The 18,865-nt window shown below is 49.9% G+C and overlaps 3 protein-coding genes across 5 annotated transcripts; 2 read left to right on the top strand and 1 right to left on the bottom strand.

Annotated features, from left to right (window-relative positions):
• Window positions 1-752: 752 nt before the first annotated feature.
• On the top strand, window positions 753-2,316 carry LOC119311690 (receptor like protein 29-like). The gene is made up of 2 exons (XM_037587362.1): window positions 753-1,416; window positions 1,522-2,316. Exons 1-2 carry the CDS (start codon window positions 793-795, stop codon window positions 2,272-2,274), a joined length of 1,377 nt encoding a protein of 458 aa, XP_037443259.1. The 5' UTR covers window positions 753-792; the 3' UTR covers window positions 2,275-2,316.
• Window positions 2,317-6,058: 3,742 nt separating this feature from the next.
• Window positions 6,059-9,624, top strand: LOC119311692 (expansin-B12-like). The gene is made up of 5 exons (XM_037587366.1): window positions 6,059-6,296; window positions 8,374-8,543; window positions 8,649-8,761; window positions 8,853-9,076; window positions 9,192-9,624. The coding sequence occupies exons 2-5, from the start codon at window positions 8,384-8,386 to the stop codon at window positions 9,622-9,624; spliced, it is 930 nt and encodes a 309-aa protein (XP_037443263.1). The 5' UTR covers window positions 6,059-6,296; window positions 8,374-8,383.
• A 186-nt stretch (window positions 9,625-9,810) lies between these two features.
• LOC119311691 (pyruvate dehydrogenase E1 component subunit beta-4, chloroplastic) lies at window positions 9,811-13,472 on the bottom strand. 3 transcript variants are annotated; one of them, XM_037587364.1, is made up of 5 exons: window positions 13,146-13,472; window positions 12,982-13,061; window positions 12,822-12,868; window positions 10,140-11,120; window positions 9,811-10,054 (listed from the first exon to the last, which is right to left on the bottom strand). In XM_037587364.1, the coding sequence occupies exons 1-4, from the start codon at window positions 13,225-13,227 to the stop codon at window positions 10,148-10,150; spliced, it is 1,182 nt and encodes a 393-aa protein (XP_037443261.1). In that variant the 5' UTR covers window positions 13,228-13,472; the 3' UTR covers window positions 9,811-10,054; window positions 10,140-10,147. The 3 variants fall into 3 exon arrangements, with proteins under 3 accessions (XP_037443261.1, XP_037443262.1, XP_037443260.1); XM_037587365.1 differs by having other exon boundaries at window positions 9,811-10,095; window positions 10,181-11,120; XM_037587363.1 differs by having other exon boundaries at window positions 9,828-11,120; window positions 13,146-13,470.
• Window positions 13,473-18,865: the final 5,393 nt, after the last annotated feature.

The following is an 18,865-nucleotide window of genomic DNA, read 5'->3' as shown; positions in this document are numbered from 1 at the left end:
CGCCCTGAACTTTGGGGATAAGCGAAAGAACCCCAAAGTTAAGGCGCGATATGTCCACAGTGCCACGCATAAACCCGTTACACACCTCGAAAATGGGGCCCTTGAGGACTTGCCAAAAAAATTTGAACATCGCCACCGGCACAAAGTTCTTTCGCTCATGAAACGAAGCATGCAAGCTTTGCCAAAAAGTCAGGCCTTTGTTCATGCCTACAAAGTCCACAGAAACGGCCAACCACGCATGACACAACGATTCATCCTCAATCACTGAGTACCCCTTCACGAAAACAAGAAGAAGTTGAAAAAAACTCAATGACATTTGCTCGAACACCTGTCGGGCGAGGTGTCCGGCATGGAGGGTCTCCGCAAGGGTGTGGATGGTACCTGGTTGCGCGAAAGGAGGATGGAAACATAGGCGGGTGTGGGTCGGCGGACGGCGGAGAATGCCTAGGCGGTGGCCAGGGAGCTTCAGCTGCGGTATCGTCGTTATAGATGCGTGCACTGACTATGTTTTTCTGTGTGGTGAAAGTAGAGAGCGTATTTATTTTTTAACGCGAGCATGGTTCTTTGTTGGTGACATTGTTGTCTGTCAGATTATGTTCGCAATATTTTCGGCAAGCAGTAAATGAACTTCAGCCCTTTTTAATTTTTCACGTGTGTGAAAGACTGTCAGAGTGCGTGTGTCTTGTCACAGTCTCAAAGCCCATAAAGCTAGCTAGAGCATCCAGATGCGAAGACCTATTCTATTCTATCAGTCTATCTCCTTTGCACTATACCCCACTGCGTACTTGGAAAATGGCTTCTTCTTCTTCCCTCCTCTCGGCCGGCGTCTCCATCCTCCTGATCCAAGCCGTGGCGGTGAGCGTCGGCGTGGCCACCGCGGGAGACGCGCCGGCGCAGCTGCCGCGGTCGGAGCTGGCGGCGATCTTCAGGGTGATGGCCGACCTCCTCGGCGACCCGACGTGGCCGCAGCTCCACCCGCGGCCCTGCACAGACACGCCCTGGCCGGGCCTCCAGTGCGAGCTCGCCCCCGACGACAGCACCCGCCTCCGCGCCACCCGCCTCCATTTCGGCCCCGACGTCTCCACCCCGCCGTGCAGGCCCGGCGCCAGGCTCGCCGCCCCCGCGATCCTTGGCCTGCCCCACCTCAGGACCCTCTCCCTCTTCGGCTGCTTCGTCGACGCCGGCCCCGTCGAGCTGCCGACGGCGCTCTTCACCAACGCCTCCTCCCTCGAGCAGCTCGTTCTCAAGTCCAACCCGGGCCTGACCGGCCGGATACCGGCAACCTTGACCAACCTGAAGAGCCTGCAAGTGCTTAGCCTGTCCCAGAACGGCTTCCACGGTGAGATCCCCAGGGAGCTCGGCGGCCTCACCGCGTTGCAGCAGCTCGACCTCAGCTACAACAACATCACCGGCGAGGTACGTGCGTTGACCTCACGTGCGCCCTTAACTTCGTCATGGATGTGCATGCCGTGATTCGTGACACTGGCACGTAGCATAAGCTTTTCTTTCGGCGCGCGGCAGATACCGGATGAGATTGGAGGCATGGCGAGCCTGTCCATCCTGGACCTGAGCTGGAACGGCATCAGCGGCGGCGTGCCGGCGGCATTGGGTGGCCTGAAGATGCTGCAGAAGGCGGACCTGAGCTACAACTGGCTCGCCGGCGTGGTGCCACCGGAGGTCGGGTCCCTGAAGGAGCTGGTGTTCCTGGACCTGAGCCACAACGGGCTCGCGGGCCCGCTGCCAGCTTCCCTTGCCGGGCTGGCGAAGCTGCAGTACCTGCTCCTGCAGGACAACCCCATCGGCACGGCGGTGCCGGCGGTGGTCGGGTCGCTGCGGCGGCTGCAGGTGCTGGGCCTGTCGGGGTGCAACCTGACGGGGCCGATCCCGCGGGGCGCGTTCGCGGCGCTGGGGAGCCTGATGGCGCTGTCGCTGGACCGGAACCGGCTGGACGGGCCGATCCCGGCGAGCCTCGGCGCGCTGCCGCACCTGGGGCAGCTCAACCTGAGCCAGAACCGGCTCGCCGGGGAGATCGCCCTGCCGGTCGAGTTCGTGGCGCGGCTCGGCAGGCGGCTCGACGTGCGCGGCAACGAGGAGCTGTGCGTCGGTCAGGGAAGGTACGGCGGGCTGCAGGCCAGCTACCTCAGGGCGCCGCCGTGCGTGGGACGGGGGAGCACCAACGGGACGGCCGCGCTGGACGAGGGCGCCGCGGGGGTTTACGGACCAGTCGTTGGGCTGGTGTGCCACCTTCTTGTGTTGTTGGCACTCAAGCTGTGACGTCTCTGATCAAATATTTGAGCGGGCGATCATTCTTCACAAGATTACCGGGTCCAACGAGATTGATCGTTACGTGTTCTCTCGCAGCTTTATCCGATTGGATGAACGATCCGATTGAGCACCTTTTCCACGTCCTAACCAGTACTTCCTTCATCCCGAATAACTTGCCTGGATTACTTGTGAAATGGGTAGAAATGGTTGTATCTAGAAACGGGGGTGAGAAATAACTCACCCAAATTATGTGTGAAATGGAAAAACGAATGTATCTAAAAATGGGGGTGACAAATAACTCGAAACGGAGGAAGTATATAGTAAAATAAAACTTGCATTTTCCTAGGAGGGGGTGACATGAGAGGCTGCGTTTTGGCTTCTGGGAGCATGTGAAAAGTACCCCGAAAAAATAGTAAATGTTTTTAAAAATGATCATGTTGGCGCCGCAAGTATGCTTAATAATTTTCATGCGGAGCGGAGCAGCGGTGTTTTGTCAGTGAAAAAACAAAATTGGGGTGACTTTTGGTCTTTGATTTTTATTTTTATTTTGCACAGCCCAAATTCTTAACTTTTCGTCTCAAAATTTACAGGTAGCATTTGTCGGAAACAAAGACCACAAAACAATTTGTCTCAATTTTGTTGACATTTGAAAAAAAATTGGCCCTAGAATCTCCAGTGACATGGCACCTTCACGGGAAAGCCGAACCACGCTCCATTTAGCTGCGGGAAAAGCTTCCAATCTTCGGCATGTTGGCAACCTACGTACCACCGGTGAGACGATGTTGTGGACGAGGTGTTAGAGATACGACATGCAGATCAACTCGACGAAGAACGAAAAACAAGCGGACACAAGATTTTACGTGGAAAACCCCTTCAAGATGAAGGGGGGGGGGGGGATCACGGGCGCCAGCCAGCCAAACTTTACTATATCGAGGAAGGTTACAAATGCCGAGATTTACAACTGATCAACTTATTCTGTGCGGCGACTTACAAGAGGTATATACAACGCATGTGACCTAGGTCAATACTAACCCGTACCGCGGGGGCTTCGCCCTCCCCCCGGCGTCCCTGTCGGGGGCGGCCCACATAGGCTACGGGCCTCGTTCCGCTCGCTCGTTAGAAGTTAGTCTTTCTTTTTATACTTGAATTTAAAGCATAATATAACGCGAGGAATGAGGACAATAAAAATTGGATCCCATCACTATCAACTACTCATTTGTTATCACAGTCAAAAAAAATTACTCATTTATTACGACTTAGGAAAATAAACTCGTGAGATCATAAACAGCTCTTTGTAGCCGCTCGCACGGTACGAGTTTGGCGCCCAAGTATGCTAAAGATCTAGGAGATTTCATACTGGGGCTAGAGACGATCGGGACTTCATAATAGCTGACTTTGTGCTTCCTTAACTAAAGAAAACGCGAGAGTTACACTTCTATAAGAGGATACATACTTTCGATCGAAATGCAAAAAGGCATATTTGTATTGCTCCCCGAGTGTAGTGTCTCTCTTGTTTATCCTCCGGTTGAACCCTAGGGCATCTCCAATGCCGATCCTTAAACCGTTCACACATGTTTCAATCGCACAACTCGAACGTGTTTTATTATCCAACGCGGTCTATGGTTCGAACGTCCCTTTCCCTGCAAACAGAAAGCAAAGTCGGGGGCTTTGCGGGTCTCCAGACAGCTGTCGTGCATGCATTCGACACCCCTGGACCATGCAAAACCCTCTCGCTCGCCCGCACCCTTTCCCTCCCGAAGCAGTTGCCCGTATACATGCCGCTCTAGAGAGCGGCCCTCCGCATTGACGCCAGCCTAGAGCGGATGTGACCTCTCACTGACGCCAGCAATGAAGCAGGTCGTTGGCCGAGGGCGTCGCGCGCGCCATGTCCCCGGTGTCCGCGTCTGTTCAATGTCGGAGAGACATTGCTGGACAAGACGGGACGGATATCTGTCGCGCATGTTCAATGTCCGTCCGTCCGTCTGTCGCCATTAAACAAGCACCTAGAAACCAACTCCGGCTCCCGCGCATTGACACACCCCGATGCTTGGCCTCATTGGCATCCGCTATTTAAAGGCGACCACTCCCGGTTCAAACCACACCACACCAAGTTCACTCCACATCCTCCTCCCATGCACCACATCCGCCATGACCGTGAGCCGGATTGCGTTGTGGCAGAGCCTCTCGGCGGAGCATAAGCACCATGTGGCCACCCTTCCGGCCACCTGGCAGAGCCTTCGTGCCAAGGGAATAGAGGTCAGCATGTCGGCCAGCTCCCTGGAGGTCTCCGACGACGACTCCATGATGGCTTCACCATGGAGCAGGCAGAGGCGCACTTCAATCCCGCCATGGCGAAGGAGCATCTGGTGCCAGCGCTAATGTAAATTTTACGCGGGCACGGGAGGAGTAGTGGTACAACCTCTTCCTCCTCGAGCAGTATCGGCTGGCGGAGGAACAGTTCTACGGCGAGGGCACGAGCGAGAAAGCCGTGGAGGCCATGGCCACGGCGAGCCACAACTTCATCACCGAGTAGCAGTCCCTCTACAAGGCCGCACGCGCTCAGGCCACCACTCGCAACGATGTCCTAGTGCAATTGGATGCGGCCACTGTGCAGTCCGGTCCAGAGGCAGCGCAAGCGGGCGTGGACGAAAACGCCGCCAGCTACACGTCCTACGTGCCGCCAACAAACTTTCGGGCGCGCCGGTGGCATGAGGAGCGTGACACCCCGTCCACGTCCATCGACGACGGACAAGCCACGGACTCCGACGAGGAGTAGTGCATGGGAGACGGCGGGGCCTCAAGTCCCGGGTGGGTCGGTCCGTCTCCTATGTCCTACTCTTTCTCGCCGATGACCGCACCTTCACTTCACGGGTCTCATTCCCGCCACTCATTAAGATGGCGAGAAGGGCCCGGCGAATGCCGGAAGGGAACAAGAAGTGGAGGACGGGCACCACCATAGGATAAGTTTAGGTCCAGTCGCCTTTTTTTAATGAAAAATATAAGAATGTATATAATGAATGTGTTCTAATTTCTATAAAAATCATCCGGTTTACATGGGAGATGCCCTTAACAACCTTTCTCCAATATCTTATTGGACCCTCTCCCCTGCTCTCCTCTTTGACTAGCCGATGAAGGGCTCTCGAGGGGTATTATGTTGGCAATATGTTTGTTTATTTTTCCCCAACAAATTCCCCTGCATCCTTTCAGTTCCTCCCATGTCGGTCCTCTTGTTTTTGAAAAAAAACTTCTAATTTGGACTGACCATAGTGCAGGATTTGTTTGATTATACATATGGTGGGGTTTTTGAGGCTGTGAAATGTCTTTATTTGAAAATGACAAAGCTTACCAGCTTGTCGTGGCCCAGGAAGACGTCAGGGATAGTGCCCCGGCCGGCCGGGCGTGCAACCAAAAAAGGCATGCCACTCGCCACCCCTCACTCCATCTCGCTCCCTTTGACATAGTCCTGGTCATCTCAGGCCCGGCCCTAAAATCCAGGGCCTAGACCCGATGGGCTTGCCCATGGGCCGGGCTTGGGCCTGACTTTTGAGCCCACCAGTAGGACCTGGACGAGCTTGGGCTTGGCATATTGGTATTTTAAGAAAGAGGCCCAGCCCACGGCCCTAAGCCCTAAGGGCTTCTTAGGGCTTTTTACCAGATGGGACGGGCTTGGGCTTGAAAAGTAGGCCCAGTGATAGGGCCTGGGAGGGCCTGGGCCTCAGTTTTCTGCCGTGGGCTTTTTCAGGCCCGGCCCAGCCCGCCCATGGCCAGATATACTTTGACACTCCACTTCCCCATCTTCTCTCTTCCCCGCCCCGCCGCCGCCTCCGTTCCTCCACCGCCGCCGCCGCCCACATTTCAACAAACCCCACCTTCTCCTTGCAAGAACAGCATCAACTGGACGGGCGCCTCGACCCGCCTTCGCTTGGCTCCTCTTCCGAATCTGCGCCGCCGCATTTGCTGCTCGTCTTCCCCGTGCGTGCGGGGGGAAGGTGGCCGGACTCGAAGAGCACGGTGGTCGCCGGCCTCGACGGGTAAGACGCCTTGTTATACTTCTTACACACGGTGCCGTTCTGACGCGTGACTGCGGTTGCTAGTTACCAATGCCGCTTCTTCAGGCCTTCAGGGTTCATAGTTGATACTAGGTTATCGTTTCCAGGCAGCGAGTCAAATCGACCTAGGATTGATACGTGTTGGCGTTTTTCTAGTGTGTGTGTATATATGTATGGTGCACTTGAGTTTGGATTTGTTTAGGAGGCTGCGCGTTTCTGTCCCTTGGTACACATTTGCCTCAGATATGAGCAGATTGCAAGCACTGCCCAGAGGTAGGAAATTGCTCGCTTCTGCTGATTGCTTTGGATTGGAAGAAGGTCAGGGGCTCGAGGCTCGCTTAAACAGTTTGTCTTCAACAGTTTTTCCGGAAACTCCACTTAAATATGATTATAGCTGTCACTACACACATTTCATTTTGTATTTCAGATTAGTGGGATTCAGGATTTGCTGTGGTGCTCTTCTTCTAGAAAAGTTTACTAATCTTGAAGTAAAGTACGTAGTTTATATTTTTCTCTCCAAAAGAGTATGGTAGCACAAGCTGTGGAATAGTTCTGTTTACATACTAGAAGCTGATGATCAGGCAATGGTTTCTACGAGCCACAACATTCTTTCGTTATTCAGATTTTGCATTTTTCTTCAAATCTGTAATTCACCCTTATTATTATTCAAGGTGTCAAATGCGTATAAACAGCGGTATGCATCTTAGAGCATCTCCAACAGCCGCCCAATGTGTGGCGCCCAAAAAACGGGTTTACAGCGCGCACGTAATTTTTTTTAGGGCGCTAGAAGACGTTTGCTCCAACAAGCGCTGCAAAATATGCTGCGCGCGCGAGTCCAGCGGTCCCAATCCAAGCGGTCCCATTTGCAGCAGCCCAGAGTTTGCAGCGCGCGCGACCGGGCGCACTAAATATGCTGCGCGCGATGCGTTTTTCATGCGCGCGATGCATTAGTTATAGCGCGCGTGCGCTTTTTGTGCGGCCGCTGGAGACTCCAAATCGGACCCGCGCGCGCTAAAATCAACTTTTATACCGCGCGTCGCTCATATAGCGCTTCTGTTGGAGATGCTCTTAGGATGCAGAGGCCGGGGTAATAAAAACTTCCATTATTAAGAAGAAAAATAACACGACATTCACAATGTCTAAGACAATTTTTGTTATATGTACCCCTGCTAGCACACCCGAGAACCATTTAGGCATAAGGGTTATCCTAGATGCAGTGATAACACAGAGCTCTTAACTAACTATAATAGATGTATGGTGATAATGCTTGTAACTAGCATGATGTGCTTAAATAACAATTGCTTGTAGTTTTTACCTAGCACATTAAAATCTGCACTCGTTTCATTTTAAGTGTATCAGATATTCATATTAAGATCTTTGGGATTGTTAGACAGGATCAAATGAGTTCATGATGCCTTCCATATATCTCAGTATCATACTCATAAGATATCCTTGAATATTAGCCTAAGAAAATTCAGGAGCATTTGTAGTTTTGTACATTGATTTGACAATTATAGAATTTTCGCCTCATGCCAATATTTTCAGTTTTTTTCTTCTAAAAGGAGGGTGAAACCCCCGGCCTCTCCATCATTGTGATGCACACAGCCATTCTTTGTCAGAATGTGTGCATCTGTCCCAAGGAGAGGATCTCTCCAAAATTTATTCTCCTCTCTCTCAGTCACTTGTCAACTGATCATCAGTTTCCTCTTTCCTGTGTGGTAGTGAATTAGCGATTGATGCCATTTTTGTTACTCCCTCTGATCCATATTCACTGTCGCTGATTTAGTACAACTTTGTACTAAATCAGCGACCATTGATATGGATCGGAGCGGAGGGAGTACAAGAAAATGACAAAATTGCACTGCAAAATCCTGCTACTCTTGTTTCAGTGTGTCCTCTCTCCAAAGAAAACCTGTGTGCTATGGCCTGTCCTTTATCAAACAAATTGTCCATTGAATGTGCATATTGCAAAAACTAACACTATTATTCCTCTATTTGTCTTCCCTCCTTGCAAGCCAACACTATCTCAAATCTTACCAGCCATAGCTAATTGTGACAGAGTGCTGCGGATGGCTTCCAAGCTTCAGCTCTTGTCCTTCATTGCCACCAGAGTTGTTATTGCTTCACTCTTCCACCCTTGTGCATCCATTGAGATCCACCGTGAGCTCTCCGGCTGGTCCGATGGCATCGCTACGTGGTATGGTGATGCCAATGGCGCGGGAAGTGAAGGTAATAGATATATGATTTAATGGTACTTAGCCCTGCCCAACCTGGCGTTTGAACTTGAAGTTAATGTCTGATGCCTGCATGCCTGAATCACATGTGCTGTTGTAGGTGGCGCGTGCGGGTACCAGTATGCTGTCGACCAGCCGCCGTTCTCATCCATGATTGCCGCTGGCGGCCCTGTCATATACGACTCCGGCGATGGCTGTGGCTCGTGCTACCGGGTGCGTGTGTAGCTCTATGTATGCAGCTGAGGCCATGAGCATGACGGCAAATTGTCTGGCATTTGACATTCAGTAATCTTGATTTCATCAGGTGGTATGCGGTGGCAATCAAGCTTGCTCTGGCATCCCGGTGACCGTCGTCATCACGGACCAGGGCCCTGGCGGCGGCCCATGCCTGAGCGGGCTAGTCGACGGACAGTGCCAGAACGAGGCAGCGCACTTCGACATGAGCGGGACAGCATTCGGCGCCATGGCGAAACCTGGCCAAGCTGATCAGCTCCGCGGCGCTGGCCTCATCCAAATTCAGTACACCCGGTACGCATAAGTTGATGGAACATATATAGGTCATGGTTACTCCTCATGGTCTCTTGCAATGGCCGTCTTTTATAGTCGCCATTAATCTGTTGTGTTAGCATTTTTGCCTGTGCAGCGTGACCTGTGACTGGACTGGAGTAGGCCTGACCTTCAAAGTGGACAGCGGCTCGAACCCGAACTACCTCGCCATCCTGGTCGAGTACGAGGACGGCGACAGCGACCTCTACGCTGTCGACATCATGCAGAGCGGCGCCGGGGCAACCGGAGTGTGGATCCCGATGCAGCAGTCCTGGGGCGCGGTGTGGAAGCTCAACTCCGGCTCCACCCTCCAGGGGCCCTTCTCCATCCGGCTGACGTTCAGGTCCGGCAAGATGCTCGTCGCCGGCAACGCCATACCCACCGGGTGGAACCCTGGCGTGGCGTACCAGCCAGGCGGCGTGGCGGTGAGGGAAAGGGCGAGCGGCGGTCGCCGGCGTTACGGGTTTGAAGGGAGGTTGGGCTGGCTGCATCACCTCCTCCTGTTGCTCATGGTGCTGTTCCAGCTGTGATGCCAAGGGTTGTTCTGTGAGAATGTAAGCCGCGATCATCTAGCTAGTGTAGCTTAGCCTGGAGTCTCGGACAATCTCTGTAAGTATGGTTTATAAACCTTAAGCAGCTTGGCCGATCAAACAATTGGTGGTGAGAGACTTCAACCATGTGACCAAGATGATCTTTCTTTGAAAGGCAAACAAAGATAACGAAAACACATAGCTATACCTTGCCCAGGATATTCAAAGATTTCTTCCAATAAACCCGAGTTCAGACCCTAGTAGCATTCAGCATAATACAGTACAGTTATGTAGCTGAAGTGTTAACTCAAGCAGGAATAAAAAATGGATACAAGCCTATACCACAATGAACACCTCGCTACAAGACAAAAATGACAAATTAAAGGTTCTTCCAAGCCAGGGCAGATACAAATTAACGATGCTGAAACAGATGATGCCCTATTGGCATATTTGCTCAACGGCGGCAACAATCTGGGCAGGCTGCACGACGGTTGCATCCTCCAAAGTTGCGACAGATGATGCCCTATTGGCATATTTGCTCAACGGCGGCAACAATCTGGGCAGGCTGCACGACGGTTGCATCCTCCAAAGTTGCGGCATAGGGCGTCGGCACATCCTGAGACGACAGGCACATGATGGGGGCGTCAAGGTAGTCCCAGAAGTTGTCGATGATGGCCGATCTCAGACTGGCGCCGATCCCTCCAGTGCGCATGCACTCCTCCACAATCAGCACGCGGTGGGTCTTCTTGATGGAGTTGCCTATTGTGTGCAGATCGAATGGCTTCAACGACCTAATGTCAATCACCTCGGGGTCGTACCCTTTGTTCACCAGCGTCTTTGCAGCCTGCATCACATGGTACCTCATACGCGAGTATGTGAGGATGGTCACATGCTCACCAGGCCGTACCATCTCAGCCTCCTCCAGGCATAGCGTGTACTCCTCATCGGGAATTTTCTCCTTCAGGTTGTACAAAAGGACGTGCTCAAATAGCACGACAGGGTTCTCGCTCCTTATGGCAGCCTTCATTAAACCCTTGGCATTGTAAGGAGTAGAGCAAGCAACCATCTGGAGACCAGGGATTGACTGGAAGTATGACTCCAGACGCTGTGAATGCTCTGCGCCAAGCTGACGACCAACACCACCAGGACCTCGGATCACAAGTGGTATCTTGAACTGGCCGCCAGAGGTGTAGTGAAGCATGCCGCAGTTGTTTGAGATTTGGTTGTAAGCAAGGAGAAGGAAGCCCATGTTCATGCCTTCAACAACAGGCCTCAGCCCCTTCATTCCTGCTCCAACTCCCATGCCGGTGAATGAGTTCTCAGCAATAGGTGTATCAAGAACCCGAAGGTCTCCGAACATATCAGCCAAACCCTTGGTCACCTTGTAAGAACCACCATAGTGACCAACATCTTCACCAAAGACGCACACCGTTGGATCCGCTTGCATCTCTTCCATCAAACCCTCGCGAAGAGCCTCAAACAGCAAGACCTCATGACTACACAAAGGTTATTACACAATCAGGGACTTGCATTTAAGCATACAGAAAGTCATATTCATGAAAATAAAATGCAGTAAAATCTTTGTTTATTGGGTAATATAAAATAGAAGAATGGAGAGAGTGGCATAGTTGAATTTTAAAGACCAAAACCCAGTTTAAAGCTTCCTGCAGAGGGGAGAGTTGAAAGGCCAAAGCCAGCAAACGTGGCCAATAGTCAGCTGGTTCCACCCAACCCATTCATATCTTACACGGGGTAACTCAGGTAAGTCCAAGAGGCATCCTACCCCCTGTTGGTAGTAAGCATGATACTGAATTTTGGAAAATAAATCCAGTTTACTAAGCCGGACGTGCATATGACAGATCCCACCAACTGAAGTTCACACAGGAGTTTGCATGATACTCCCTAGCTACGGGTTTGTGTTGACTTGATACTCTCTACCCGCCAACAGAGAGTAAAATATTGTGCCAAACCCAGGCTTTAAAAAATCTACTAATCAAAGGTTAAGTGCTTAACAAATCACAATCACGTCAGTTTATGTTGAAACATGGAAATAGAGTAACAGACTCACAGTAGAATACAACTTCAATTTTGTTAATAAGTAGGCAAAGAAGCAACAAGTCAACATGCATTGACTTTGTCAATTTTAACCAAAACAATATTAATTAGTGCCAAATCTAAGCTTGCAATTCACTGAAGCAGCTTGCTTACTCCCTAGATATACTACAATATGTGCTCCTAGCCACTTGGCAACTACTTAATGACTTGCTATTAGGATTATTAACGTGTACCAGTATGCTGTCTACCAGAAGATCAGGTGCATATCATCTATTAGGAAATTGGTCCTATGATCTTTTCCATCAATAAAAAGAAATTTAACTGACTGCAAAATCATGTCACATCCACTCAAGCCCTCAAGCACAAAGAGAACTGGCTTTCTGTCCTAAATTGGTGTAGCTTTGGTCCTTACTGTAGATGAACTTTCAACTTGGACTACGTCCTTCCTCTGTTTAAGAAATGTTATTTAAGAACCTTATGAGACCCTTTTCTCCTGAATTTTATAAAGAAAATTATTTCTGATCATGGATTTCGAGTCGCTCGACTAGTCGCGACTAGTCGACGACTAGTCTATGAGTCGCAAAAATATGGTCGACTCAGCTTAGTGTCGACTCGCGAATCTGAGTCGCGACTAGTCACAACACAGGCTCGACTTCTTCCGAGTCGCTGCTCCAGAGCGACTCGCATGAGTCGCGACTCGAAAACCATGTTTCTGATATGATCCTAATCAAGGTAGAGAAGCTTCACCGCACGCTTTCCAAAACCCCATGTGTTTTCGACTGGGGTCATATCAAAGTTTAAACATCCCACCACTTCGGCAACCGAGGGAAGTTTGCAACTTAGCGGACAACTATAGTGACACCTAACACTAAAACTACACAAGCCGTAACAAAATTCGAAGCCTGAACTGGAGTGTAGCCAAATACAGCCTAAGACAGCGAATCCAATCAAACCTAAGCTAAATTGAGTTCAATACTTGAATAGTTAGCTCCTGAGAGATGAACAATCAATTGAATCGTTGGTTTTGCACGAATCCGTTATCCGCAAGATAGTTTTGCGTGGATCCTGATTCATCATGAGCACTCAGGAACACAGTTGTGCATATATCAGGCAGGCGAGGAAGTGTGCTAGCACAGTCTTACCCTTCAGACTTGGACGCCGCCTCGCTTGCCGGCGCATCAGCCTTGGTCTGCACACGGAAACACAGAGAAGATTAAGCGAACAGCCCAGCGCACCAGCAGATGCCACCAAGCAACGAAGTTACGAAGGAAACAATTCTCAGAGCAGAACAGAGCACGCAACTGCAACGGCGGCACAGGCCACCAACCTGCCTCCATGACGCGCCGCCGCGCCCGATCTGGCCACGCGCACGCTCCTCGCCGCTACAGCAGAGAAGAACACATGCAAAATCAGCGAAGATCCGGCGGCCACGGGCGAAGAGACACGGACGGGGCGACGGGTACTACCTGACGCGGATTTGGGGCCGGCAGATCCCACCCGCGGGGTGGCGGCCGGGGCGGCGACGTGGAGCGACGAAGCGGCCGCCATTGCAGATGGGGGGGGCGGGGTCGAGATCTGGGGGCTGGGGAGGGCGGCGGCGGCGGTGGTAGTGGCGTGTATGCGTGCGCGTGTTTTATTTATAGAGGAGGGCGGGGAGGGGTTGGGTGTTGGTGGAATGCAGGTGGGCTGGCGGCGGCGGAGGAATGGAGGGGACGGCGGCGGAGTGAACGAGGCGCGGGGTGGACTATGGAGGAAAGGGAGGGAGAGGAGACACCGAGAGAGGTTGATGATGGGGTCTAGGCCCTATGGGCCGATGGAGATGGATCGATGGATTTGATCTCAGCCGCTTGATTTCGTTTCTGTCTCTTTGAACGAGAGTCCAATGCTTGGAATTATTTAGCGTGTTTTGCATAAGGGAAACGTTTAGCGACAACCGGCTGATTTTTTTTATTTTTTTTAACATCAGTACAGACACAAGCGCTCATATACACGTGCATACACTCACCCCTATGAACGTACACACGCACACCCTACCCCTATGAGCACCTCTGAAAAACTGAGTCGTCGTATCATCTTGAGATTTACGAAGTCACAATAGACGCCCCGTCGTCGACGGGAACGTCTCCTCCCACTGAATGCGCATCGCCAGAAATCCTGAAATAAATTCAGAAATAAATGCGAGCACCAGGATTTGAATTCTGATGGGCTAAGCATACCACAGTCCCTCTAATCATCCAATTACAAGTTGGTTCGCGGCAACTGGCTGATTTTGGTTGCCCCATCCGCCTCCTCTTCTGCCTGACGCGTGTCCCAGTGGGCAATCAACCGCTTTTCTCCCTGTAGCCTTATCTGGGGTTCTTCACGGGTCCTCATTCACACATTCTGTCTTAGATATTCTTCTTCCCCATGCCAACAAGATTATTCTTCTTCCACTGCAGTTGCGACTCCGTCCGGCCACCGCAATACAAGGCTGCTTCTCCATCATCATCGCTGCTGCTAGAAAACAGCAAAGGTCGACGCGCACACGTCACCTTTAGAACAAGTTTCTGCAACACTGGTGTTGTTGCAGAATGGCCGCAGCGAATGACGACCGTACCAGTGCGCGGCGCGGCGGGAGATATTGTTGCTATTTTTGCAACAAGGATCTTGTTACAGAAAATTAGACACGGCGGGAGGTGTCTTTGCAACTTTCATAACAAGGGTCTTATTGCAGAAAATTATAGAAGAAGAGGTTTTGCAACAACGGACTTATTGCAGGAAATTAGGGAGGCGAAGGTTTCGCAGCAACGGTCTTGTTGCGAGAAATTAGAGAAGAAAAGGTTTTGCAACAAACGTATTGTTGCAGAAAATTAGAGAAAAGAAACTGACGGCTCGCGTCACACAATCTGACGGCTCGCGAGGCGGTGGATCTTTTGCCGGCCAACGCGTGGCACGCCTAACTACATGGAGATTTTTTTTATTTTTATTTTAGTAAAACTACATGGAGATTTTTTTTTATTTTTATTTTAGTAAAACTACATGGAGATTTTTAACTTGAAACTACAGGGTTTTTTTTTTGCAAAGATAATATATTTTTTAGTAAGAACCTCGACATTACAAGGTAGCCCAAACGGAATAAGAAATTGCAACCCCATCCTTTGGGAGCCTCACGACCTCCAAATGCAGGATGTGTCGGTGGCGCACAGTTGCGGCCGCTCCGCTCCTCAACCTTGTTTCGGAGCCGGCCTCTCACAGTCGGGAAGTCACTCTGCTTGTCTAGAAGAACCGTCCTGGATTGAACGGCATCACCAAGGATGGCGCCCGAGCCTGAGAAGAGCGACCGCTAGCCAATGCCATCAGAAACACTTTTGCAACCGAACCACAGGCCATCAGACGACCCCGTCCAACACCCCAGCTTACCAGCCCCACACCACGGCTAGAGGAACTGTCAGTGCAGCCACGACTGCCCGAAGGACAAAATCCCAGCATAGCATGGTCGTTGTCGTCGCATCGTCGACCAGATGGAGGAATGAAAGACATACAAGATGTCACGCCCAGTATGCGATACTATCCTAAAGAGACTCAAAGGTCCCACCAAGGATAGAACCGCATATTGAAATGCTTTTGCAAGGTGGATATCATTACATCGACATTACATAATAGATGGGGATACATACAAAAGGCATACAGTGCCACACGAATACAACATCACAATACATAAGAGCATCATCCGACTACGGATGAAACACAAACAGAAACTCAAACGACATCCACCCTGCTAGCCCAGGCTGCCGACCTGGAACCTATCCCCTGATCGAAGAAGAAGCAGAAGAAGAACTCCAAAACAATCAAACATCGCTCTTGCGTCATGATCATCGCACAACCTGTACCTGCAACTGTTGTTGTAGTAATCTGTGAGCCACGAGGACTCAGCAATCCCATTACCATGGGTATCAAGACTAGCAAAGGTTAATGGGAAAGGAAGAGGTAAAGTGGTGAGGTTGCAGCAGCGACTAAGTAAGATATGGTGGCTAACATACGCAAATAAAAGCGAGAAGAGAGCAAATGGAACGGTCGTGAAGCTAGCAATGATCAAGAAGTGATCCTGAACTCCTACTTACGTCAAACATAACCCAAAAACTGTGTTCACTTCCTGGACTCCGCCGAGAAGAGACCATCATGGCTACACACGCGGTTGATGCATTTTAATTCGGATCTGGTGTCAAGTTATCTACAACCGGACATTAACAAATTCCCATCTGCCACGTAACCGCGGGCACGACTTTCGAAAGATTATACCCTGCAGGGGTGTCCCAACTTAACCCATGATAAGCTCTCGCGATCAACGAAGCATATACCTTCTCCCAGGAAGACCCGATCAGACTCGGAATCCCGGTTTACAAGACATTTCGACAATGGTAAAACAAGACCAACAAAGCCGCTCGATGCGCCGACAATCCCGATAGGAGCTGCACATATCTCGTCCTCAGGGCAACACCGGATGAGACATCCTACGAGTAAAATCAGACCTCGTGTTTCCCCGAGGGGGCCCCGTAGTCTACTCGGTTCGGACCAACACTTAGACAAGCATTGGCCCGGGGGGGCTAAAATAAAGATGACCCTCGAGAGAGCGACTCCCAAGGGAAAAGTAGGTGGTGGTGAGGCAAATGGTAAAACCAAGGTTGGGCCTTGCTGGAGGAGTTTTATTCAAAGCGAACTATCAAGGGGGTCCCATAAATCACCCAACCGCGTAAGGGACGTAAAATCCGGGAACATAACACCGGTATGACGGAAACTAGGGCGGCAAGAGTGGAACAAAACACCAGGCATAAGGCCGAGTCTTCCACCCTTTACCAAGTATATAGATGCATTAATTAAATAAGAGATATTGTGATATCTCAACATAATCCTGTCCACCATGGAGCAATCTTCAACTTCACCTGCAACTAGCAACGCTATAAGAGGGGCTGAGCAAAGCGGTAACATAGCCAAGTAATGGTTTGCTAGGAAGGGTGAAAAGGTTAGAGGCTGACATGGCAATTTGGGAGGCTTGAAGAACAAGTGAATAGGTAGCGCAGCATAGCGATAGTACGAAGCAACTAGCATAGCAATGGTAGTAGTGAGATCCAGGGTAGCGGTCATCTTGCCTAAAATCCCACTAGGAAGAATAACGAGTCCATGAAGAAGATGAAGCCACGAAGACGAACCAAGCGTAGACGAACGAATCCTCACGATCGCAACGAAATGGGAACTATCGAGAAGAAGCACACAACATGATAAACACACCACACATATACATGACATGATGCGCAACCAAGTATGATGCATGACAAGGTTACATGAAGCTACTCATGGCAAGAGATGATGCAAACAAGAGCAACACATCAAGGCAAGTTTAAATGAGGTCGGAAACAACATATAACAATTTCGGTAAGTCCTCATATGCATATTTCAAAATTGGTCCAGATCTGAATAAACCTTATATTCAAGTTGTTAAACAGCAATTTAAGATAAACCAACATGATCTACACGAGATTCTAGTAAAGTTACATATAAAGTTCATTAGATTTGGAGCTACGGCCTAGAAGATATGAGCAAAACAAGTTAAACATGGCATTGATGCAAAAAGCATACAAACATCAAGCAAACACTCCCAAAACATAGATGCAATATGATAATATGAAACTACATGCAAAACTAGGCAAGTTTCATATAGAGCACACTCAAAACGGAGCAACGGTTCAACACATACACATCATACAAGGTTAAAGGGCATGCTGTCCAAAACAGCAACTAGGCATATTGCAAGCATCAAAATAACATGCTACAGCATCCTAACATGATAACAAAAGGCATGGACATGATGTACAGGTAAAGTATGACAAAACATGAACACTGAGCTATCTCCAGAAATCACTAGAACATGCTCCAAAACACATGGCAAGATTGCAAATAATATTAGTTTCAGACTTTGCAGAAATAACATCACGTTGCAATGTTTAGAGCTATCAAACAACATGTTACAGGAACTCATCATGGCAAACAAAGGCATGGCATAAACCTACAAATTTCATAGAACAAAAGTCCCTTACTGACCATTAACCAAAAAGGATCAGAAGATATGCTGGCACCCATGTAAACATGGCAAATGATATGACAGATTCAAACATGACAGGAACAACAATAAGTAGGCATGTTGGTGAGCTTGTACCACTCACCACAGAGAATTACATGGCATGACAAGGCAACCAACAGTAATAAGACATGTTTATGAAGCTAAGCATGGCAAGAGAAAGTTCATAGGGTGCATGGATCACTAGCAAAGCTCATGGAAAAACTGAACTTAATGTTAACAGGCTGACAGCGACATTATTTAGCAACTTGAGAGCAAGATTACAACAATCTACAGCAGGTTATAAATGCAACCAGGGGCACGGATGGATAGAGCATGACATTTGTAACAAAACATCATTAATGAACATCTCCAGATTATGCATAGAATGACTTGTAGTAGCAGGTTTACATAGCATCACAAAATAACAGATTCAGCCTAGCAAAACAGCAGCAACAAGTACCCTACTTAACAAGCTTGATGCACTCACTACAAGACTCAAAAAAATACATGGATGGCACCTCTGCAAAAATGGCGTGATGTAGTTCAAAACACATATAGAGCTCATGCTCATAGGATGCACACATCAAATGCAACAAAAATGACAAATGAGCATGTTCTGTTAACAGACAGCAGATAACAACATATAGCACTCTTGCAATAATGATTCAGGCATCAAGATGCACTCAAATGAACATGACACAATGGAATGAAATCAATAACATCTCTCAACGAACATTTTGACATATTACATGCATAAAAAGGAGCTACATGCACGGAGTTATGATGCGATGAACGGGGCATAAAAATAACAAAATATCAGGGACTTAGGGAAATTCGGGGTCAACCTGTTTGACCGGATCTGGATCTGGGCACGGAGAACGAGGTTTGCCGGGGACGGGCTGCGCGGTGGCCGGAGAAGAAGATAGAGGCGCCGGCGAGGGGGGGTCACCGGATCCGGCCATGGCGCTGCCGGAGGAGGCCGGAGGCGGGGCGCCGGAGGACGACGGCGGCGAGGGGCGTGGGGCGGACGGGCGGCGCGGCACGAGCCCTCCTGGCTCGGGCGCGGGAGGAGGCGGCGGGGTAGGTGGGGAG

This window comes from Triticum dicoccoides, chromosome 5B (genome assembly GCF_002162155.2).
Source record: "Triticum dicoccoides isolate Atlit2015 ecotype Zavitan chromosome 5B, WEW_v2.0, whole genome shotgun sequence".
NCBI classification, from domain to species: domain Eukaryota; kingdom Viridiplantae; phylum Streptophyta; class Magnoliopsida; order Poales; family Poaceae; genus Triticum; species Triticum dicoccoides.
Note: the sequence above shows the minus strand (reverse complement) of the source record. Positions and strands in the feature narration are given on the sequence as shown.